The sequence below is a fragment of the Sylvia atricapilla genome, chromosome 4 (assembly GCF_009819655.1).
Source record: "Sylvia atricapilla isolate bSylAtr1 chromosome 4, bSylAtr1.pri, whole genome shotgun sequence".
Classification (NCBI taxonomy): Eukaryota; Metazoa; Chordata; class Aves; order Passeriformes; family Sylviidae; genus Sylvia; species Sylvia atricapilla.
Window position 1 is genome coordinate 47,791,401 of NC_089143.1, and position 24,293 is coordinate 47,815,693.

Consider the following 24,293-nt stretch of genomic DNA (forward strand, 5'->3'; position numbering starts at 1 on the left):
CCTGCCTGATCAGATGGTGTTTCCTAAAATCAATCATGGGTTTCTCTCTGCTGATCAGCAGCTCATTAAACGCCGCCTCATTAAGGTAGTGCTTCATCTCACTGGAGTCTGGTTCTTCTTTACATTCAGTTTATTCTTTGCTGTACCTTTTTGTCAGATGCTTTCCTGTGGCAGGTTGTTCACTTGAAAATGCTTTGAAATGAAGCAACTGTTAATGGCATTAATAGTTAAAAGACTGTGGGTGGCTTTCTAAGTGATCCACATTTGAGATGCCAGCAGCTTTTTCCAGTGGTTTGCAGTGATATGCTGGAAATAACTAAAGCACCATTTTGTGGTGTCTTTTCTTTTGTACAGGGGAGGGAAATATGTTTTGACCACTCTCTTGAAAATTGACTTTTACAAATTAGTAGGTAAAAATGATGAGAGTTAGCTAATTGTCACTATAAAACAGCCTCCCAAAACAGGTGGAAAATTATATACAACTTCATGGAGAAGCAGTTATTTTCCATGCTCAATTTTGAAATCTATCCATGTATCATTCATGGGCTTGGAAAATTGCTGTGCAAATCTGTATATTCTCAGATGCGGCTTTTCTTTTTTGCCTCAGCTTTGTTATGATTATTTGAATCGTGAAGCAAACAGATGCTTATCGAAAACAGTCATTTGCTCTGGAGAACTAGATTAGTAAAATATTTCCAGACCATCCCAAATTTTGGCATATGTGCTGTGGTAAAACAAGCAGCTCAGAATCTGAGCCTTCTGCTCTATGGCTGATTGCACTAGACAGATACAAACTGTTGATCTTCAAGGCAAAGTGCTGTTTCTGTCATAAGCACTGAAGAAGCCACTGTCCAGTTCATGGCAGCTTCTTCCAGCTGGTCTTGCACTCTTTATGGGTGAATTGATGTGGTTTTATGTGGTTGATGCCTCTAAAGCAAATTTGTGACGAGTTTTTCATTGGTTTAGGGGGACCAAGGACAGGCTGGACCCCCTGGACCTCCAGGGCCACCAGGACCCAGAGGTCCCCCAGGAGACACTGGCAAGGATGGTCCTCGTGGAATGCCTGGCTTAACGGTGAGTTACTCTGTTGCTGCTTTGGTGTGCACATTTCTGTCAAGTGTGGGCCAGCATGGTGTCAAAGACATTTTCTGAGGTGAGACTGGCAAGTAAGACGTGCAGAAGCTGAACCCCAGGCAGGTTTCAAGGTGTACCTGAAGTCCCACACACACAGAGCAAGTGTATAGCAGGGCCAGAAGTAACACCAAGATTCCTTGCCTCCCACCGCTGGCACTTTAACTACACTTTCTAAGGTTTCTCAGTCGCTCACTGATGTTAAATAGCTGTGTCAGGAGAGTCTGCCCCTTTCCACAAGTAATAAATGTTTCTATTCAAACTTCAAGATAAAACTAAATTTGAGGCCTCACAGCATGGATGTGCTTGACTTCTCACTTCTTAATGGTTTAACCTCAAAAGTCATGGAATAAAGTAATAAACTCCTAAAGGTGTCCAAGGTATGATGAAGTTTGGATTTAGATTCTGCCATCTTTAAACAAGAACAGTACCATTTTCTTTGGCTCCGGTCCTGTACTTCATTAGGACAAGCAGCAGAGTCCCATATATTGTGTATTGCTTGTTTTAGGCACAGGAAGAATCACACACTTTTTAAACAGATGCCTAAACACACGACTCTTTAGAAAAGTATGTATTTGATTTTGGTTTTCTATTTTGTGACCTCCTTAATTTTTATTCCTTTGAAAGAAGTATCTCTCTTTTCACCATGAATGCCACTGTGTTATCAGTGTGGAAATGGAATCACAGACAGGAGAGAAACATGAAAAATTAAATGGCACAAGTACAGATGCACACACACACACGTTCACATCTATGAAAAGTGAAGATTATGGCCAAGACGACACATGAGGAACCTGCAAGGTGAGGACCAGCACTGGAAACAGAAACTGGTTTCTTGTAGAAAAAGCACCAATTGTTACATGAGGCCAAGATGGCATAAGTTTTTCCTGCACGACCTTTTTAGCAAAAACCAAGAAAGAAAACATCTACACTCCTATTCTAACCCAATTCAGGTATTAGCTATCTAAATGTAATATAACATGATAATAGTAAAATGCTGACAAAATTTCCTGTGAAAATCCAGCAAAGCTGGCTGGTTGAGACCTCTAGGACTGTAGGGCTGCTGCTGTTGTTGTTTTGGCTTGGTTGTTTTACCACTGCTGCCCTCATAAGTTCTAGATCAAGGTTATTAAATCACATTGAAAGTCTGTAGCTCTCAATGCTTTACTTTGGCAACTTTTCATTTCTTGTTATTCCTGTGGCACGTCAGGCTCTGGGCCTCTTCTGAGTCTCCCATGTATTCTTTTATTGAGGTTAAATGGACTGTGGTCAGCAGAGTTGGTGCTGGTTTGGTCTAGGTAAGGGCAAGACTGAAACCAGAATCCATTTCTGACTGCAGTGATAGTGTTTTAATAATTCACATACATGAGGCTGGCAGAGTCAGCTGGCCTTGCTGATTACAGTGTGGCTGCATGTTGCTTTGTGCTTTTTAGCAAAGGGATCATTAGTGTTTCTCATAACAGGAAAGTCATGCATTTTATGCAATGAGGTCATTCCATTTTATAATAGTTCTGTAGTGATTTTGACTTTAGATGGCAAGAGAGAGTTTCTTTTTATAGTTTTTAAGCTGCAGCTATCTTAAGCCCTATAACATTATTGAAAATCAGTTCATAATACTGCTTTAGAATCAGATACAAACAAGCACTTAGGTAGAAACTGTCCAGTTTGCTGCCCCTCACTACTGTTCTGTTCCCTCAGCTCAATGTTCCTGATCCTCACAATTCTTCCATGGCTGTGTGATACACAGTCTAATAGGAGATTTGTAAAGGGAAAACTTAGCTAAGAGGAAAGGGCAGCTTTATCTTTTAGGTAAAGACTTGTGTGGAACTTTGAGCTAGTGAGCTGAAAGCAGCAGCTGCACTGTGCTATGAACTGGGGTGTTGCAGCATCACACACCTCTAGGAGGATGTCCTTAGACTGATCAAAGACCATTAGGCAGACATTTCCTCTTTTGCAGGGTTAGATAAAGCAGGAGCTTTACAGGGTTTAGGAGGCAATGCGGCTTCCAGCATGTACTTCTCAAGCAAGAAGGTTTACAATTGCTACAGCTATAAACAAGATGGTGTTTTGGGGCAGTGACTGGCCAGAAAGCTGTGCCTCCATGGCTTCTTTCTCCCAGCTGGCCTTGGTTTGTCTGCAGGTGCTGTGTTTGCCTATGAGTGCAGTGCAGGCTTACCCAGACAGGCAGGCCTGGTTCTTTTCAGTTGCCAGGAACAACGACATCGGAACAGGAACAGTCCTCATCAGTCTTGCGACAGGCTTTCTTTTGTGACAAACCTGCTGAAGAAAACCCTGCTGAAACAACAGTACATGGACTGCCCTGTGCTCAGTTGGGTTTTCAAGGGAGTGATATATACACCAGACCAGTAAAGTGGAGCTCTGTCATTTTTGGACGGGTATTTTTAGCCTATGTTGTATGACTGATATGTTTTATGGTCTCTACAGACAGACGTATGTATGTTCCTATGGGAAGAACGGGGAGATGATAGATTCTGACTCTGTAGTTGTGCCCACAGAAAGAGAGTATGTTTGGAGAAATGATGGGTTACCATTTTTAAAGCCAGTCCAGGTATTTAATGGCTGAGTAATTATTTCATGGCTTCAAAATACCAATATTTATGGTTTTATGGAACGTTGTAATTGACAACAGTAAGTTATGGCTGCTGACTGAGTTGATGACACAGACCAGTAATCTTGGAATATATAAACTGTGGGATACAGCACACATGTAAAAATAACCTTCCTCTGTGTCCTTTAGCACGGTGGAATGGAATATTATGTTTGGAACCAAGGGACAGAGTCAGAACACCAATACTTAACTCTCACCGTGAGAACTAGACCATTACATGATTGTGAAGCAGTACTTCTTAAGATGTCTGTGATTTGGACAACCAGGTTAAAAAGCAAAAAAGTAATATGTTTCATGTGCAATTACGTGCCTTACCTGTTTAAGAATGAAATTTTTAAGATACTTTATTCTTAGATAGAAAACTGGATTTAAGATATGTTGCTGAAATTATTCACTCTTTTTATCCAAAGGGTGAGCCAGGAAAACCAGGAGAACAAGGATTGACAGTAAGTATTCTTCCAGTTTTCTAAGAAAGTGTAACATAACATACACCTTTTAAAATGGGAAACTCCCAAAAGCTTTATGGCTGTGTATATCCTGATCTTCCTTTGTCACAAGCTATTTAAGGCCTTATTTGTGAAGAAAACGCAAGAAAGAAAACACCCTGTTTATAAATACAGTCACCTGTCACTTAAGGCTAACTTCTTTAAGCTTGGAGAAGCAGAAGGAAATTAAACAGCTAAGGGCACAGTAAAACACACACAAAAAAACCCAAGCCAGGGGTTCCCAGTTCCTGCCCCCCTCTTAACAGTGTCTCTGAAGCTGGCCTGTTTCTACCTTGACACCACTGAGCAGCACAGAAACCATCTACATTTCTTACGGGCCAAAATCCAAGCTATCTCAGTGGCAAGGGCTCTGGACCTTTGCATAACAGAACAGTGAAGAGACAGCACTGAAACTCTCAGAAAGTTCTTCTGTTCCGAGGTTTCAGGTTTTTTCCTCTGTGTGAGTCGGATATTTCTGATTCATTTGAAATTAAATTGAAGCTCCACTGGTTGTAAATCAGCTTTAGCCACAGGTTAAGGCATCATAAGTTTCTGCCTGTCACATATTTCCAGAACAGTGGAACATGCAGTGCTTTTTCTCCCTTAAGAGCTCTCTAAACACGGTCATTTTTATTTTTATGAGAGATGACAGATTGTAGCTAGAGGCATGTGGTTTTGATTCCTGAGTGCTTCTGAGGAGGAAGATTATCAGTAATAATCAGATCAACAGACAGTGCAGATATGATTGCTCTCTGAATTTTTAAAGATTTAAACAGGTGCAATGATATTTAACCTTGACAAATTGCAAAATATTTTCAATTGACAAAATCCAGTATCTTTTGGAAGAAAAAAAATGAAGATTCTGAGACTTGGAAGTATCTGCTGTGATCAGGTAGTTAAAGTCCAATATTTTTCCATTTTGCACTAAAGGTTTAACAATTGTAAAAATTAAAGCCTCCCAAAGGTACTACCTTGTGTTTTAGCATGCTTCTGGGCTTTTTTACTCTGTTCTTTTGGTTTCTGTGCACCTATGAAGAACAGATGCAATAGCTAGGAAGGGAGCTTTTTTTGGTTTGTTTTCTTGTACTTGGAATATTCTCCAACTTGATCTCTGGACAGAACTCACTCAGGTTCTGCAAAAATGTCTTTCTATTGAAGACCAGATCTGCAGAGTCACAGGATCCTTGAGGGCTTTTATCCATCACCTTTTTGTCCCTGTGTTTAGAGCATTCCCACTGCTCTAACGCAACCATCTTTGTGTAAGAACTAAAAAAGTGCTACTACTCTTATTTCTCTAAATATAAATGTGTTTAGATAGGAAGAGGAGATGCTTAAAAATCAAATCAGCAAGCTTGAGTTGGAGAAAGATCATAGATTACATGGGTTTTCAACTCCAAATTTCTTCTTGAAATAGTCAGTCTGATGGCTTGAATGTTAGATTATGTATAGTTAAAGTAAAGTACATCCGAGTATCAGGGAGGTAATTAGTTTCTTTTTATTCTTCTTGGTGCTTCTGACATACTCTCTTTGCCAGTACAGATTTTCAGACTTCTCTTCCCTGTGGAAAATGTTACAATTATTCGGGGACTGTTCAGCTGTTCCTGACAACTTCCATCATGCATTTCATGAATTTCTGTATTGGAAATTCAGATTCTGCTCCAGAATAGCTGAGTTCCCAACATGTATGTTATAAGATTATATTGCTAAAAAAATAGTATATTACGTGGTGAGGAGCACAGGCCTTTTCTTGCCTGAGTTTCTTTCTGTGCATGTTTCACCTATCTTTTCAAAGTAAAGGAAAACGGAGATCTCTGCCCAGAAGAGCTTCTAGGTTATTTCTGCAGAAATTCTTTTGTGAGGACTTGGCTTTGTTTCACACTGAGAGTCTCCAGTCTGAGTTAGCTTCCTGTTTTTCTTCTCAATTAAATTGAAACTCAGAATTCAATCAGTTCCATAAAGTACTACCAGTCCTGGTCTCCCAAAAGTCTATATGTTGGAGTGTGCTGTGGTTTCCTGCTTGCCCACCTGTCCAAGGCCCTTTCCAGTAAGAAGCAAGTACTGTGGCATATATTCTGATTCTTCTTCTGAGATAGAGGCAGGATGCAGCCACAAACAGCACTAAATGCTGGGAGAGAACACATAAGCTTGGGTGACATGCTGAAGGTTGTGGAAGATGAATGCTGTTTATGGGCTGTAGGGTCACACTCTCTGAGGCCTTAAATCCCCTGGTGCTGTTAAGGATAGCAGCAAGCCTGACCTCTAGATTATAATAATGGGGACCGAACACTTTTCTTTTTCAAAAGCATTTTTACACCTGTATTTGGTAGCGTGCCTTGGCATTACTAGATGAATGTACATGTTATTGGTAGAGCTGGCAATTTTAGTACGAACCTGTGAACAAACAATGGAGTAGCTTGAAATTACTTCGTCTTCTGTTTTCTCACAAAAGAAGGGGAATAAATTTCTTGAAGAGTGCAAGATATGGCAACAGAAATAGGTAACAGTGAAGTGTTCCAGCTTGTTCCTCAGCATGTACCAGGAGCCTGTGACACACACTGAGTAATGTGTGACCTACTGCGTGAATCGATGCATACAGGTAACCAGGGCAACCACAAAGCCTCGGCTGAAATGCGAAGAGTAGATTTGTTTCATCACCTCACTAACAGCACTGGGCAGCTGAGACACACAGGGACACAGCTCCATTAGGCTCAGTTTATCCTAGTGAAAAGAGACACATAGGAATACAGGCTCTCTTAAGCTCAGTTCAACCCAGCACACAGCAGGGGTGGGGTGGGGCTGCTATTGGCCCCAGTATATCCAAGGTTTCCTGCAGGAGCAGTCTGTCACAAGGCTGTACTTCTGCGGTCACTCCTCCCACCAGAAGGCTCAAGCGTGTCTGCGACCATGTGTTATCTCCACACAGGAATTCTGCTTCTCAAAACAGGCAAGGGATGAACAACAGTAGACATAATAACTGGCATTTCCCCACACCAAAATTCTTAGCGTTCCCAGCTGCAAGGTCACTTTGAGTGAAATTGTTTCTTCCTTAACAAATCTTGTGGGTTTAACCCTTTCCTCACAACACTCGCAACAATGTGTTGATTTACAGGAAGTTGAAATTATTTTAATGCATTTGGAATTCCAGGAACATTCATGTTCTCCTTTCAATGAAACTGGAAATCCAGTGACTCTAGTGAAAAGATGTCAATTTGCTGCAGCTGAGAGTCTGCCATGTTAGTCTTCATATTTAATGAAGTTCTATGTTAGTAAAGAAAAAAGAAAATAATATTTCAGGGTGATAGAACTTTTCTGCCTCTCAGGCAAGAGAGTTTTGCTTGGACCATATACAGAGAATGACAGTGTTTGAATTCTCTGACATGAATTCTTCTTTGGCTCAAGAGAGTTCATCTTGAAGACAAGGAATGGCCTTTCTTTTTCCCTATTTCTGTTGTGAAAAAAAGTGGGTTATGGCATGGTGGTGGGACAATTTAGGATGTGGGAGATTCAGTTGTTTCTTACAGGAGTCTCTCATTCTCTGTTAAATACAATTCCAGGTTATCTAAGTGCCAGCATGCTTCTTTTGCTTGTCTGTCCTTGCAGTTGAGATGTTTGGGAGAATGCTCTGCAAGGGATTTTTGACTCTCTGTGTTGCTGTGTCAGGATGAGTATGTTTGCTCTTGGAGCCAAGAAATTTCAGTTTCTTTTTAGGTGAGATGGAGATTTAAGTTATAAAGATGTGACTGCATGCCTCTTTAATGTTAGAAGAGAATGAAAGAATAACTAGTACGTGAAATTTGTGTCTGGTTTCCATGACATTTGAAAGCCCTGCAGATGTTCTAATAGTTGAAGGTATCATTCCTCTGTGCAGAAAGGATTAAGAGAATTCAGGGGGAGGCCAAGCAGTGGGGTGACCAAAGGGATTTAAGTTTTGAAATATTATGTGGAACTAGAAAAACGTATGCTACTCGAGAGAAAATGCCAGTAGTTTCCGTAGCTTTTCAACCTTTTCAGTTAAAGTTATGTCCTGCCTCTCATAATTCATCCTGCTTCCCTTGCCACTTGTCTTCAATTCTTAGTGATAAGGACTCCTAAATACCATACAGGAGTTTTTCCAGTTTATTTTCTCACTTTCAGAGTGAATAATAGATGGATTTGTGATTCTTTTCTACCCAAGAGTTAGGATTTCTGGTTGCAGACTATTCGTGAGAACTAAGAGTTCAGTGATGGAAAATATTAAAGGCTGACACTGGCAGATGAACATGCTCAGATTCATAAACTGCGGTGGGATAGAAGGTGTGCATGGGATGGTTTTGTTCTTAATTTCCATGTGAAGAGATTTTTTTGTGCTTTTATGTGTAAAGTATTTTAAACTAGTTCATATTAATAAAAATTTGGAATATTAAAATATGCTATGTTCTCAGCTCCTTTTTTCAGAAGAAAATTTAAACATGTTTAGCATACAACCACTTCTTGTCAGTGAAAGAAAACCTCAGTGTATTATTTTCCTCCCCAAAATGGGCCTTAAAGGCAGATAAGTAATTTTGCATATGCTTTACATGAACAGAATGCTCCAGAATAACCAGAGAACTCAGGTAAAGGTGTCTCTGTGCAAAGGAAATCTATACTATGATGATTTACCCAAATGCAAAATCCATCTGCTTTAAGATACATTGTTTTCGAAACTATTTCTTTTGTGCTTATACCGACTTGCTGGGCATCTGTTCAAGAAAGCAAAATGTAATGTTATTGCTTTCACTGGTTATTCAGAAAAAGAGGATGTGCTTCCAAAGGATGTAGCCTTATTTGTGAAAGACTGGAATAGTGTAACCTTGCAGTTAAGTCTGCAGAATTTCACATCTTTAAAATGAATTAATACTATTTTTCAACTTAGGTTAAAATGAACTCTCAGGGACCTGGCAGAATTGTCTGGGAAGTTCTGCTGGTTTCAATCCAGCCTTTCAGACTAATGGTCAAGGCCAGATTCTCAGCTGCTGTGAATCTTCATAGCTCCTCTGGGAAGCTACTAATTGTGATTTTGTTTTCAATGGCCAGAGTTCTTTAGGTGCCTTCTTTGTTTTATTCTGGTAGCATGTTCATAGTAAAATTTATAAGGTGTTGTTCTTAAGCTGTTTAGCTGCAAAAGTTTATGAGAACTAACAGATTAAATGGAAGTTCTCAGCCTGTGCCTTTCACAGCAACTGTTCTTTGTTTGCACCAGTACAGTTTCGCCGGGCTTAACTTGCTGGAGATCTCAGGGAAAATAGTCAGGTATTTTGTTTTGTAACCTTTGCACTTTGGTACTGGCTGCCACAACAATGACTAAAAGAATGGAGATAATAAGTGCTTCTCAAGCACTAATTAACAGCTATTGCAGCACTTGTCATCAATTAAGGTAGATAGCGTGGGAGGGGGTCACTTTTTAAGTGACTTTTTAAGAAGTTATAGGAGATTTTTCATCATAGTTAATCTCTTATCTGATCATTCTTATATCTAGGTGATGCATCATTCTTACAGCATTGAACATTTCAATACTAGCATTCTAGAAACTGTAGTCTTTATGAAACACTCCTCAACCATGCAGGTACCTATTTTCAGAGTTTTACACAAAGGAAATGGGATCCAGACACAGGCTCAAAGGAAATGCAGATGAATGCTTTGTATGAAACATGTGCTTCGTCTTCATGTGTATTTGCTAGTTCAGGTTTCCATTTTCAGTTCTTTATGCAATTAGACTGGCAAGAAGTTGGTTTGTGGGAAAAAGGAAGGGATCATTTCCCTCTATTTGGCACTGGTGAGGCCACACCCAGTGTGCTGTGCCCAGTTCAGGACCACTCACTACAGGAAGGACATTGAGGCATGTAGAGTGTTCAGAGAAGGGCAGTGGGGCTGCTGGAGGGTCTGGAGCACAGGTCCTGTGAGGAGCAGCTGAAGGAGCTGGGGATGTTTTGCCTGGAGAAAAGGAGGCTTATTGGGGGACTTTCTTGTGGTCTACAGCTACCTGAAAGGAGGCTGCAGCCAGGTGGAGGTTGATCTCTTCTCCCAGTTAACAAGTGATAGGACAAGAGGAAAGTGCTTCAAGTTGCATTAGAGGAGGTTTTTAATTTCTTCATGGAAAGAGTTGTCAAGTATTGGACCAGGCTGCCCAGGGAAGTGGTTGAACACCCCTGGAGTTATTTAGGAGGTGCACAGATGTGGCAGTCAGGGACATGGCTTAGTGGTGGACTTGGCAGTGTTAAGTTAACAGTTGGGCTTAATGATCTTTAACATATTTTCCAATCTAAACAATTCCATGATTCTGTTCTAAGTGTTTAATGATTCTTACAGGGAAGAAGGGAAAATTTGCAAAGGGAAAATATCTGTTCTTAGGAACAGTCCTGGGAATTCTTTTGTTTCATAGAAATATAGACACAATACTTCCAAGAGTCTTCTGGTTACAAAGAGCTTTTACTTTTATACATAGAAGGTATGGAAGTAAAAAAAAAATTCTTTTGGTTGTTTAGTTGCAATCTAGTTGTGTTTTGGGGGTTTGTTGTTGTTGTTGATTGCAGGGCTTTGGAATACGAAAGTTTTTGTATTGCAGCATATTGCACCACTGTGACCTATTTTGTGGTATAATTTATTCAGTATACAGAACATTCACATTTTCATTATGTTTTTGTTAGGCATTTTCATTTGGTGTTTGTGTTCATTGTCCATGAACTCTGACACCTTGTAAAACAAATCATTATTCCTGCTCCAGACCCGCAAATTTAAAATGCCTTAACTTTTTAATTCATACATTTCTTCAAACATTAAGCAACTGAGTCCCTAGAAATTGAATACCAAATTACCTTGAGAGGGTTGCTAATGTATCACACCCTGAATTACTCTCTCTCTCTTTGAAACTGCAGCTTTAACCTTTTCAGGGCAGAATTTTCTTATTTTGCAGATTGCTGAAACACAGGGAGCCTATGAAGTGTCAAAGGAAAATACAATTGTAGCATTAGAAAGGAGATGTAGTAAGAATGCTGGACCCCAAACTTTGTTATAACTACACTTAGGTAAATCTTTTCAGTTTGGTTTGATTGGGGAGGATTTTGTTTATAGGGGTTTTTGTTAGTTTTTGGTGTTTGGTTCGGGGTTTTTGTTTGGTTGGTTTTTTTTGGGTTTTTTTGTTTTTTGTTTTTTGTTTTTTGTTTTTTTTTTGTTTTGTTTTGGTTTGGTTTTGCTTTAGTTTTTGTTTTGTTTTGTTTTGTTTTAATAGTTACTTGTTAAGGACCAACTGAAATGTCCAGCTTCATTCAATCCTTTCTATAATGCAATGAGTTGACATGCTACAGTCTCTGGAGGTTTGTTTGATTTCTGAAAACAGTGATTGAAGAATGGCACTCATAATGGAAATAATTTACCTTTTGGAAAACACAATTGCATAGAAGAGTTTTGTACATATTTGTTTATCCTTAGTTACCCAGTTTTCCAAGTGCTTAGGTATTATCAATAATTCTCCTTCTCCAGAGAAACACAGTTGAATTTCTTTGGAGCAACACATTTTGTTTTTCCATCCTCCTACTGTGGAGTTATTTGAATGAGAACCTAATTCACTGAAGCCCTGCAAGAAGTTGTCATAGCTGCCTATCTAGTTTACTCAATTGGACATGATGGCAAAGGGCTCTTCTTAAATGCTCTTGACAGCTGAAAGAGCAAGAACTATTTTTTATTTTCATTATATTTGGTTATCTTCCTACTCTGGGCAAGTCTTGCAACCAAGATTTCAGCCTTCTGAACTGATGTTCCTCTGTGAATGTGTGTCAATTTGAGGAAAGGTGGCATAATCCTCAAAAATGCAGAGTAGTCACTTCATCTGAGTTTTCACAAACTCTCTTTGGAATTTTTAAGCCTAGATGATCTTTATAAAACGAGCTTTTTGACATCGATTGCTAGTGGTTTAGGAGTTGAGTCTAAGCATCCCTTTGTGGAAACTGGCAACTTTCAGTGGTGCAGGCAAATAACAAATATTTGCTTTCAACATAATCTGCATAGACTGTTATGGAGTGAATTTTTGATCAATGACAAGTGTACATCATCTCCTAATTACATGTACATCACATCAATACAGTGTACATGTAATTAGCAGGTGAAAGAATGAACCTCTGGGATTGTCGTTTTCTCGATCAGCCGATGGTTTTAAAGGGCTGTGTGTTTCTGTTTTACCTCCTTCACATTCCCAGATATGATGGTGTGACAGAGGCTGGGCAGCACCTGTGGTGTAGATGGAGCCTCCAGCTGGTGGAGATTACAGCAGGTTCCGTGTGTGTGTGTATTCACCGCAGAGCTGAGGCTTTGACCTCGAGAGGACTGAGGTGGGGACCTGTGGCACCAGCTCTGCACTGGCTGCCAGGACCCAGGGGCAGAATGTCTGTCCAGAGGGAAGCTTAGCTGAGCCTGCATTTGCAAAGCATCCCTTTGGATGGAGCAAACAGCAGGGCTAGGATATTGCTGCAGCTGTTACAGAACACAAAACAAATGAAGGAAAACAAAGAAAAACATCAAAAGAAAGCATGCTGAGGAATTGGTTGGAAACATTCACACATTTCTTGCCTTCTGCTTCTGTCTCAAGACCTACATAGAGATCTTGATTGCTGGTCTTGCTGTTCATCAAGTGGGTAGCACAGGATGCTCCTCGGTTCAGTAGAATAATAGGGGGGAAAATCCACATGTTCATATGGAATTTTCTGCATGGATTCTTTTAAAGACTGTCATTTATACCTCTGGAAACAAGCTAAAGCCTTGCTTGGTGGGGGTTTTTTGTCTTTGGTGTAGTGGGGTTTGGGTTTGGGGGGGGGGGAGTTGTTTGTTTCTTTGTTTGTTTGTTTTTTGCTTGGTTTTTTTGTTGTTGTTGTTTTAGTGGGTTTTTTTTATTATTTTATTCATTCTTTTTTTTTTACCTTCTATCAGATTTCATTTACTTTCTACTTTCTTATTTATATCTCTCCAGAGTGTCATTCTGTGCTTTGATCAGAAATTTTAGGTAATTCTAGAAAAGAAGCACAATTCTGAGGTGCTCTCCAAGGGGTTTTTTTGGTGTGGTTTTTTTTTAATAAGTTTTCTGTTAGTAACCTAATTTCATGTTTTCTGTTAGATGGCAGCAGTCTTATGTGGGTGAGGGATGAGACCTGTCTGTGAATGAGCTGTAAAGTTTCCAATGGCTTTGGGCTTCTTTCCCAATGATAGGGAGCAGTGCTTCAAAGAAAAATTGTTTCTGTTCAGGTATGTTTTGCAGTCAGAACGTTCTAAGGATAAGGACTTGTTATCCTATGTTATTTTTGAAATGTATCAATTTAGGTAAGCTTTTATGGGAAATACCAGAAACTGAAAACTTCTAATTGCATAAAACATTTATTGATAAATATCTGCTGCTTCTTTTCTCTGAATGATTTGCTTTAAAGCCACCACAAGGGCAAGACTGTGCTACAATGTAAATATTTTCATATTCAGCAACTCATCTGGAGAAGCTGGAACCATATCAGGGACGAGGAGGAAATTCTGGGAAAAAAATGTTTTCTGCAATGTGTTGAATTATATCCTTCCCACAGGCTGACAGCTGCAAGCACCAGGCAGAAAGTCCTCAGCAGAGAGTACATTTAACAGGTTGCTTTGGGGGCTAATATTAGTAAGTGAATTATCATTTTACCTTCATACAGTAGTATTGTATTAAGGGCTCCCAAATGGTAATTTAATATAGCTGCAGGTCTTTAGAAGGTTTTAATAGCTTCTTAAGTAGCTAGAAACTGATATATCCATCCCTTGGACATAAAAATAGCTGGTATGAGTTATGAAGGGAGTCTTCAGTTGTTCTGTATTCACTTGGGCCTACTGATGGAGGGATTTTTCCCAAGACCTGAAATAACCCTGAAATGTAGCAGGCTGGTTTGCAACAGGTCAACAGACGACTGATGTCCAGGATGTAGACATTTGGAGCCTAGTTTGATAACGTTGTAGGGAGTGCACTAGTTTGAGCATTAATTTCTTGGTGTTTTTAAAATGCTAGACAAACTTGTGTCTTTCTCATGGAAGAAGAGAAGAGAAGGTTGGTGTCAGGCACTCAGATGGTGTCAGAACACTGTGGACTTGTTGTATTTGTGGTTCCTTACCCAACAGATCACTCACTCTCAGGCACTTACTGAAAAGAAGACTTGATTTAAACAGAAGTTTTTGTGAAACACTGTGATCTAGTGACATTTTCTCCATCTGAAAAGGCAGATGCTCACTATATTCATTGCTCTGATCATCACCAGTGTTGAGTGCTTAGGTACTTCTGCTTTCTTTTGAAGGCAAGGGAGTAAAATTGTTACCCTCCACCTCACAGGTGAGTTTCCTTTATCAGAATCTGTCTGTACAGTCTAAAAGAGGTGTTTACAATACTTCCTTTCTGTTAAAACAATCAGGCAAAAGTTTCAAGAAGCAACATTGATCTATGATTTTGCAAGGTTTGATGCCAAACCTTACACATACCAATCCACATTTAGAACTGCTAGGCTTTCATTCACATCAGGGGATGCAGCACTCAGAATTACCACCAGTGGAGCTTTTCCTTGTTAAGACTTTAAAGTTGCACTAGAGCAAATGTTCCAACAGGCCCTGCATCTATCAGTGGTGGAGAATTCTGCCTAACTTCACACTAATTTAAGAATAAAATCAGCGTCACATTTTGAAATGGAAATCCTTTGGTTTTGCTGAATAATTGCAGTTCTGGTATCAATCTTTTTCTTTCTCACAATAAATCAAATACATCAATAAATTTTATTTATTCAGTTTATTATTTTACATTAATCCTTCTCACATCAGAAGGATTTGTGTTCCCCTGCTTTTGTGTTGCGTTTTGCACCCTCGTGGACTCTGCATTCACCTTGCTTGATACAGCACCAGCCCTCACAGTTTGCACCAGTGCCCATAATAGGAACCTGGGGACAAAAATGTGTAGAACTGTGGTGAACATGGTCTGGCTGTTACCAAAACAGACTGCCAAAGTGTCCAAGACGTGCTTGGTTGATCTACTTTCTATCTGTTTCCCCTCTCCACTGTGGCCACCTGGGTACTTCAGAGACACCAGATGAGAAATGTGTCCTCGTAACATCAACAAGACCTTGCCTCCTGTATGACATTAAGGAAAGTTAAATTTTCCTGAATTGAGATTTCTCTTCCTGTCCTCTCAGGCCATAGGGACAAGATGGTGGTTCTTTTCTTCCCAAGAACATTCTTAATGATTTCTGAAGTTAAAGATTTTTTCTCTTCACTATCAAGTGATGGCAGACATGACGAGTTGGGTATAACACAGTCATATGTGCTGATACTTAGAAGGTGAGAAGATTCTGAGGTTTATTTTTCTCTCTATCTCAAAAATACTTGTTTGCGAAAACCTTGTTTTTATGCTGACAAGCTGATACATTACTGTGGACACACAACTTCAGCTGTTAGCTGATAGAGAGAAAAACCACAGTCTTAATGCTAGGAGATTTGTCAGTATTAGAAGAAACAGATGGCTTGGAAAAGATTAGAAGGGGGAAAATTTGAGTATTCTAGTTAGTAGTTAGATCAGTTCCAAAAGTGAAGAGAAAAGATTCATTGTACGTTTTGAGCATAAACTTCTACTTTTCTTTGATTTATGAAACATCAGCTGATTTCAGTCCAGTATCAGAGTGCTTACACAATAAGACAGTCTTAATTAGTCATTTCAGTTTAAATTGGCTGGAGTTTTGATGTTAATTGAATTGTTTTCCCTTTGCAGGGACCTCAGGGGCCTCCAGGACAAAAGGTATAGTATAAACAACAATACTGTGAAAGTGATTATTCCTCCTGTGCCAAATTGCAAGCAGAAGAGGTGAATGGAATAAGCTACTGTACAATGCATTGAATCAATTAGCTTAGGTTCTGAATTTTGTTTTTGGAAAATGAAGCCATATAATGTGAGACACAAGATTTCTCATTTCCCCCAGCATAAGAAGTTCAAGTGATGCAGAGCAGACTGTTTTCAATCTGTCTGCTTAACTTTCAGGTGAAAAGGTCACTATAATTTTCTCATTCATACACTGGTAAGATTAGGAAACTAAAGTTAAAACCTTGTGAAAAGTGGGGAGATAAAGTTTCTGATTAAATGCATGTCTTTACTGGAGTAGATCAGTGCCATATGACTAAAGAATTGACCAGCAGAAACAAAGGCTGTAGGTGTTGCTGATAAATAGTGCTTGGCTGGTGGTGTTCAGGTGGTCTGCCGGTGTCTTCCTGTTCCTTCGGTAACCTGAGACCTGACTTCCTGGGAATGCCTTCTGCGTTATTTACACTCATTAAAGCTGACTGCCTCGGTTTGATTGAGTGAGCTTAGGATTTATGGAATTGCACCATTAAAACAGTCCTCAGAATATCAGCAGTAACAGCTAGTCAGTGGTACTTTTCCGGCATCTGACTCACATACCACCAAGGTGAGTAATTTTCTAGCTGATTTCAAAAGATTGAAAAGCTGTATGAAAGATATTTAATGAAACAGCCATAATTTGTATAAAAGTAAAAAAAGAAGAAGGAATAAGTAGTATTGACATATGTGAGAAAGATGCATGCTTTTCTTTTTCTGAGATGATGCTCTTTAGAGTGAAGCATCTGTTAAAATGAAACTTTTTTAATAAAAGAAAGAAAAACGTGTGATGTGTAAAACATAGTCCCAAAGTATACAAAGTGATGGAATTTTGGCAGCTGTGGGCTATATAGAGTTTATAGGCTGAAGAGAGGACTGTCCTTTGTGTTTGGCAATGCAAGAATGTGTCTCATGTCCAAGTTGCCATTATAAAGCTGATACCCTAAGAATTGTGGAGAAGGATATTTTGTGTGTACATCAGAAAAACCCATGTGCTGATGAACCTTTGAATATCTGATAAACATTTACTTAGCACAATAGAATCAGCTTCATTTTACACTTTTTAACATCCTGTGTTTCATAAGAAAAACAATTAGCTGCCACTGAGAGGAGGAACTGTTATACATAGGATAGTTTATTGAGGCTGATGGTTTAATGCCCTCCTGAGCTTTGCCTTCTAGTTTTCTGGAAAACTGATACAGAGATGTGAAAATGTTCACTCAGGCCCCTTGGCAGTAGCTTAAAGCCATGACCATGTATCCAGCAAAGAGAGACAAGGATGCCAAAGTGGAAGCTTTGGGAGGAAGGGGAAGACTTTGTGAGTCATGGAGATATGCTGGGATGCGGTTTATTATTTCTCACGGATTCAAAGCTCTGTTATTAGCTCTTGGAGGGTTTTTGAGACCCTCATGAATTCCTTCCTTTCCCTGTTTCACAGGATTTCCCAACTCTATTACTGACACATGTGTGCATCCATTTTGGACAAATTTCCTTTGGGTGTTGGTGATAGTTTTAGTGACAGCTCTAACCAAAACAGAGGGGCAATTGCCATGCAGCAATTCTTTCAGTTCCCTTGTTGAGCAGCACCATTTTTATAAAATAAGAGGAGAATGCTGTACAAGCAGATGCAGCTCTCCTGGTTTCCTCATGCTTTGTGTTTTCAGTAAACTTCCATAGCAAGTTGCACAAGGTCCTTCAAAGGAATTGTCCATCACATTGAAATTTAGTGTGAGAGCTTTGTAAAAAAGATCTCTCCAATGTTATGAGACATTGATAATTTTTTTTTTTCCTTCTTTGTCCCTCTGTCCCTGTATTGACCTTTTAATTTCGATTGCACCAGTATTGGTGCAGTTTAAAAGTGTATCTGTAATTTTTACTGTCAGACTGAATCACTGCAGATTATCTCTTAAAAGCCTTGAGATGGATTGGTGCCACAAGTTATTGAGCTTGAAGGATGCCTCTGGAGGCATTAATAGTTTGGTTCGGGTGCTATATTTGATTGCATGAGATCAGTCTCAAAACTTACTGAGAACATTGAATGGAATAGCATTTTGATTCTTACATTTCTTATGAAGCATCCACAACATTACAAAACATGAGCTTGAAGCTTGTTTTTGGAAAAGGCCATACTTTGAAAGTCTTAAAAATGTACAACATGAGAATATGTCTAATTAGTATAAAGTCTCAACTGAAAGGAGAGATCAGCTTGCATAAAAATGAGTTCTTGAAAATTTTATTGCAGCTACAATAAGGAAACATTCACTGTTATTTCTAAATACTGTATTATGAGATGAAAGGTTTCATGACCTGTTTAATTTGCTAAACACTGGCGTCTGTTTCCCTGCAGGGTTCTGTTGGAGTGCCTGGTGTTCCCGGGAGAGATGGACAAGTGGTGAGTTCTCTGACTTTGTCAGCACTGCCATTATTTATGTAGTGGATTAAAGCAATTTTGGGCTTGTTCACATGAGCAGTATGGAACCTTATATCCAGAGCTGTGGTTTCAAATTGGCTGCATGAAAAAGACTGTATACTGTGCTTTGTGCTCTGAAGTAATTTTTTTCTAGTTTTACCTGGACAAGCAGCAAATGTAATTAATTAAGCTGAAAGTCTGGTGTTCAGATTTGATGATGACTGACAGGTTGTAGAAGGAAATGCTTATTAATAGTGTGTTACTTGGGTCAGCATATTTACAAACAAAAGGGTTTTTTTCATTATGTTAACTCAATCCCACAGTGCAAACACGTTGATATTGGGTATTGATATGGTACCAATACATTGTTAATACAACCTATAAATAGAGAAATAAAAAGAGATGGAAGTGCAGCTGAAGTATAATTTGAAATTGAATTTTGGGGATGAAAACACAGAGGAATAAATCAAACAAATATTTTTGAACACAACCAAGAGGAAATACTAATTTAGGCAAGTTACTTTCATTTCTCAGTAAGTCATGGTCCAGAACAGCCTTCCATAAGGAGAGGTCACAATAAAGCAGCAGGGCTGTGTTGCAGCACTGCTAAGGTTCCTTGGCAAATCTGGATGATGAAGTTTAAATAGTATACCTCCTTGACTGTAAAGAGTTTAATCCATCTGTTGTTCTCACAAGCCCTAGCATTCCTAGTGAACTTCAAAAGCACTGGCAAGGGATGCCAAAAGGAAAATGTATGATATATATGTTCACCAGGTTCAAGCAGCAGCAGATGGTAGTGTATAAGGGTTGTATTAGAAAAACCTCTCTTCTGCTTCGCTCACCAAGAGCCCTAGTAGTAAGTGTTAAGATGTTTCAAATAATTCAATTTTCATTTTCAAAAAAAATAAAAAAGCATATATTGTTTCTAATAGCATAATACATAGCATTAGACCTGTGTTTTGAGTGGTTATAAGAAATAATGTAATAATTATTTATTTCACTTTAGTGATAGCAATGAGAATTTATTTTTAAAATATTCAGAGTATTATGTGTAATGTGGAACAGCAAAATAAAAAATATTTAGAATTAACTATATATATATTTACAGCTGCATTCAATTGCAACAGGAATGGTAGACAGTACTTACCAACTGAGATGCTGTTGCTGTACATAATTAAAGCAATTTTTATGGCCTGACCGAAATGCCAGCGAAAATTTACTTTGTAGCATATCTTTAGGAATATGTAAGAAGACTGGATGGGGTGAAGCTGGAAGCCACTTTGAAAAGAACAGGACTGATGATTCATATTTTATTCGGGAACTTTTTTTAATAGTAGTCATACAAACTCCAACTGAGAAATTCACTCAGATAAGAAGAAAAATTGATATTAATGAAATGTGTCAAATGTGTGATTAATGTGTCATTTTGCAAGACGGGGAATTTTTTTAAGCTCCATGGCAAGGTTGTTGCATGTCTATTTTTAGGAGACCACATAGACTTATCTGCTGTCATTTTCAGGGTGCATAAAAGAAATGTGCAGTTGAACATTATGGGAAGATGCAAACACATCTTTAAATGTTAGTTATTAATTTTAAATTGTGCTTTAAAAAACTCAAAAAATTTCAATTTATGGGTGTCTGTTTATTTGATTTACTTCAACATTCATAACATCTATAACTTCACAGACATTTTAAAATTATTACCACTTTATTAAAGATGTCAGTGTGTTTTTAGTGTAGCTGGACTGCTTTACTTTTGACCTTTAAGAAATAAACTAAATTACTAAAGTGAAACATAGGTACCAGAACAAAAGCTGCACAGATAAAAAAAAATTGCTATTGCATTCTTTAGTTTGATTTTCCAACTGTTTGTCAATACTGACTAGAAAGCACTTCCTTATTTGCAAAAAATATATTATTTTTATATAATACTGGGCAGATGAAAGTTCAGTGTTGCTATCTCTTTTAATGAATAGATTAAAAATCGTTAGCTTGGAAATAATGGTAGAAATTAAGTTTAAACTGAAACAGTGTTTGTCTAAAGTTAGAAAGTATAATGCACCCTAGGAATCCCATATTAATATTTTGCTATCAAAAGGTCGGTTCTTCCAATTCCTATGGAAAAACGATTCTCAGTGCAGTGCGACACACAAGATGTTGAATGAGGACCAGAGTGGTGATTTTAAGAGTTGAGCTGTATGTGAGCCAGCTGCTGGCACTTCTGGCTTTACTCATTCACATTCATGGTGACTTGCAGAATAGTTGGGTTCAACTTGTATGTGTGATGTGAGTCATCCCCTTTTTAGAAGTTACGTAGTTAAAAGACTTTACAAAAGCCTTACTGTCTTGGGTTGCCTTTTCATCAGTGAGCTCTCTCTGTCAAGCAGCAGCATGTGCAGTGCACTAAGTTCCAAGTTAATATTTTTTCTTAGTTTAAAAGGCAGTGAGTGTTAATTACATGCTTAAAATTTTGTGCGTGAATGCATTTCTTATTTGGACAATGAGTTATTTTTCAGCATATTAATGTCAGCAATGCATGAGCTTTGCTCTGTCCTCAGGCAGTTGAACGAAACACAGCTAGGTCATCTCCATCTTGTATGTACCTCTGTAATTTTCCTTTTTTTCTTTTCGCCTCTTCTTTAATTGAAATACTGGGTCATGGGAGATGATTGACAAGTCTGACCAATACATCTGGGAATGAGATCATAAATTCTGAGTGCACTTAGAGCAGTTGTCTAATCCCTTAACATATGAACCACTTCTCTCAGACAATCTCTAGATATTAGAGTAAGTGTAATTTTACACAACCCATATGTTTTTGAAGGACTGATAACTAGTAGATTTTTCTTGTATTCAGAGTAGCAAAATCACTGCCATAAAACCTTCACACATAGGGCCAAATCTAGTGAAACATTACAGGTAGTCTTGCAAGGGCATTTACAGTCTTCATTTGTTCCTACTTTCGAGAAACTACAGCAAGTTTATCTTGAGAACAGTAACTGGAAAGGAACTGCTTAATAATACCTGCAGCTGGAGAGAGTGTTGTTTCTGGGATTGACCAAAACCTGCTGGGATAAGGAGTCTTTCTGAATGCTGCTTTTCCTGTGCAGACTGTTGTGCAATCCACAGGTTTCTTTATATCATGCTGCAATGGCAGATAAACTTCCTTTTGTCCATCCCAGGCAGAAGCTCCTCAGGCACTTGACAAGTACAAAAAAGCATTAGTTCTGCCTGGAGATGGGAGGCTGCAGTGATCTAAGGATACCGTATCCCTACATTAATCATGTTGAAATGGTCACAAAGGGCTTCTTGGAAAGTTCAGCTCCGCAAGTATAGAATATAGATTCTGGTATTTGTTAAGTGGTGCTGATTTGATAAGGGCTCTCAGTGACTGCAGAAGTGACACAAGGAGAAAAGCAGAAATCCCTTAATTTAAGATGGTATTTGGCCTGAAGGAACCCAGTTTCTGGAGTTTGTGCAAGTAACTCTCTTTGTTAGAAGTAAGAGTTTGTCTGGAATGTATAAACCCCTTACTCTAAACTTCCATAAATCGCTTTTTCTTATGTAGTACTTGATATTTTAGTGAGGTTTTTTGTAAGGGTGTATTGAAAACAGAAAGAGTGGTCAGGATACATCCCTTAATTTCAAATTCTTTGGTACGTTTGCAACAGCAATTTGGTAAACCCCAGAAAACGTTTCCTTCTTATCAGTAGATTCAGAGTCTGGGTATGCACGTCTTACTGCTTTCTTCATGCTTCCTGATTCTCTAATTTACATGAATTTCCTTATTACTGTGTACAGTGCTGTGTAGGAACACATTTTGAAGGTACCAGTATCAAATTTCTTCAGCAAAACGGGGAAGGGTACAAGTGTACTAACATTTTTTCAAAAAAAGGGAGGAAACATCATAAATGTAGTTCACAAATTCTCAGACAGGTTTGCAGGCCAGCTGAGTCTTGTTGAAGAGCCTTTCCACTTAATTTTAGTTGGTGAGTGGGCCAGGAGAGATTTCCAGCCCTTAAATAAACAATTTTAAGTTACTTTTGAGGGACACAAAAAGCAAGTTGAAAGGAATTGAATTCAACCCTGGTTTGAAATGGAAATCATGGTAACATATCTGAAAAAAAAAATTACCCTCTGTCCTCATCTATGTATTTTAGAGTAAAATTAGACTGGATTAAGTTTGGGGCCCCTTGTGTTTCCTTATCCTTAAATTGATTACATTCTAGTGACTGAAAAATATAGCAATACTGACAGCCTTTCTTTCAGGGTGAGGTGGATATCAACCAGCTGGTGTCGACAGAGTTATGCATCTGACCAAAACAAAACCTATTTCAGAACTGCAGCCTCCAGGCAGTTTCTCTGTTACAAACAAGAAAAGCTGGGGCCTCCAGCCATGTTATTTTTAACTGATTAATTCTGGATATGAAGGTATATGCCTCAAGGGCAGAAAGCACTCCAGTAAGGAGAAGCATGCTTTCAACTGCCTCAGCTCCTTTGATATGGACTCTAGTGGGTAATACAATTTTAGACCTGTTCTGAAGTAGATTTTATGAGTTTCTATTGACAGATTTTTTTTTTCTCATATTACTAGCAGAGCCCAGGCAATGCTCTATGCACTTGAGTACTCACCAAATTCAGATTCACTTTCAGTGTAAGCAGTAACATTGCCCCTACCACGAGAGGAAACTGCTACACCTATTTATTGAGCAGCGTGCTGGAAGTTGTTCTTTGCTCAAATACAGGAAAAACAACTCTGCTGATGTTAATTCAGTTATACAGTTGTTATAGGCTCAAGAGTGTCAGGACTTTAACCAAGGTGTTTTGCTATGTGTTCAAGGGAATATCCTTCTGCTTTTGTTTTGAATTATCTGAAACTCTTGAATTGAATTGCAGGGTTGGGTATATCCTTGACATGTTTGCATTTTGTTTATTTTGATAATCGATATCAATTGGAAGAAAAAGCCAAACAGTTTTGAGACTCAGAGCATTTTGTTGAAGCCATTTCTAGAAATGATCCGAAGGTTTTGAATAACTAAAGGTGATCCCCTTTGTAACTCACTTAGTCATGCTTTAACACTGCAGTTTGCTGATTGGAACAGTCTTCTTTCTAATTCACTGCAGTAGTGACGGTAACTTTGTTAGAGTGCTGCTGTTTTTGAGGAGCCAAAGTGCTTATCCTCCTATCAGGGCATTTGGGGTTAACATGTGGAGCTGTCAGTGGCAGCTCCCCATCAAGAGGTTTGCTCCTGAAACATGGTGAGTATTTTCCTGTTATTTACAGTAAACAAACATTACAACATACCTCTTTGAAAGTGAACTGTCAATATTCCACTGATGGGGACTCTGCAATTTCTCTATAGCGTGTAAACAACAGCAAAACAATCCCACTGTGTCTTCAGCATACTTCTGTGTAAGTTGTCATTAAATAAATCACTGGAACATTTACAGGCCTGCTGATTTATGCTGATTGATTTTGGGTAAGTGTATGAACAACAGAACATTTGCTGGAAATTTTTATTTCCACCATTTGTGAATTCAGCAAACTGAAAAAAATTGGTTTCTGGTGGTGAATAACCAGAGACTTCAGTGTCTATAAGGGTTCTAGTGGCAGTGTCTTTTTCTGCAGTGGACCAGAGGCTAGAGAATTACCTTCTTGTTCTGCATAGTTTTTACATGAAATTTGGGAAAAATTAAGTTTTTCTAGCATTTTCCAGTAGTTTATCACCTATCTGTGTAGTGAGTCATGTAACG

The 24,293-nt window shown here is 38.7% G+C and overlaps 1 protein-coding gene across 1 annotated transcript in view; it reads left to right on the forward strand.

Moving 5' to 3' along the window:
* COL25A1 (collagen type XXV alpha 1 chain) overlaps nt 1–24,293 on the forward strand; it is a 296,280-nt gene that overhangs the window by 211,288 nt on the left and 60,699 nt on the right. Inside the window, exons 10-14 of the mRNA XM_066317842.1 lie at nt 14–85; nt 967–1,074; nt 4,171–4,206; nt 16,010–16,036; nt 18,477–18,521. Coding sequence (XP_066173939.1) covers nt 14–85; nt 967–1,074; nt 4,171–4,206; nt 16,010–16,036; nt 18,477–18,521 — 288 coding nt within the window. The remainder of the gene's footprint in view (nt 1–13; nt 86–966; nt 1,075–4,170; nt 4,207–16,009; nt 16,037–18,476; nt 18,522–24,293) is intronic.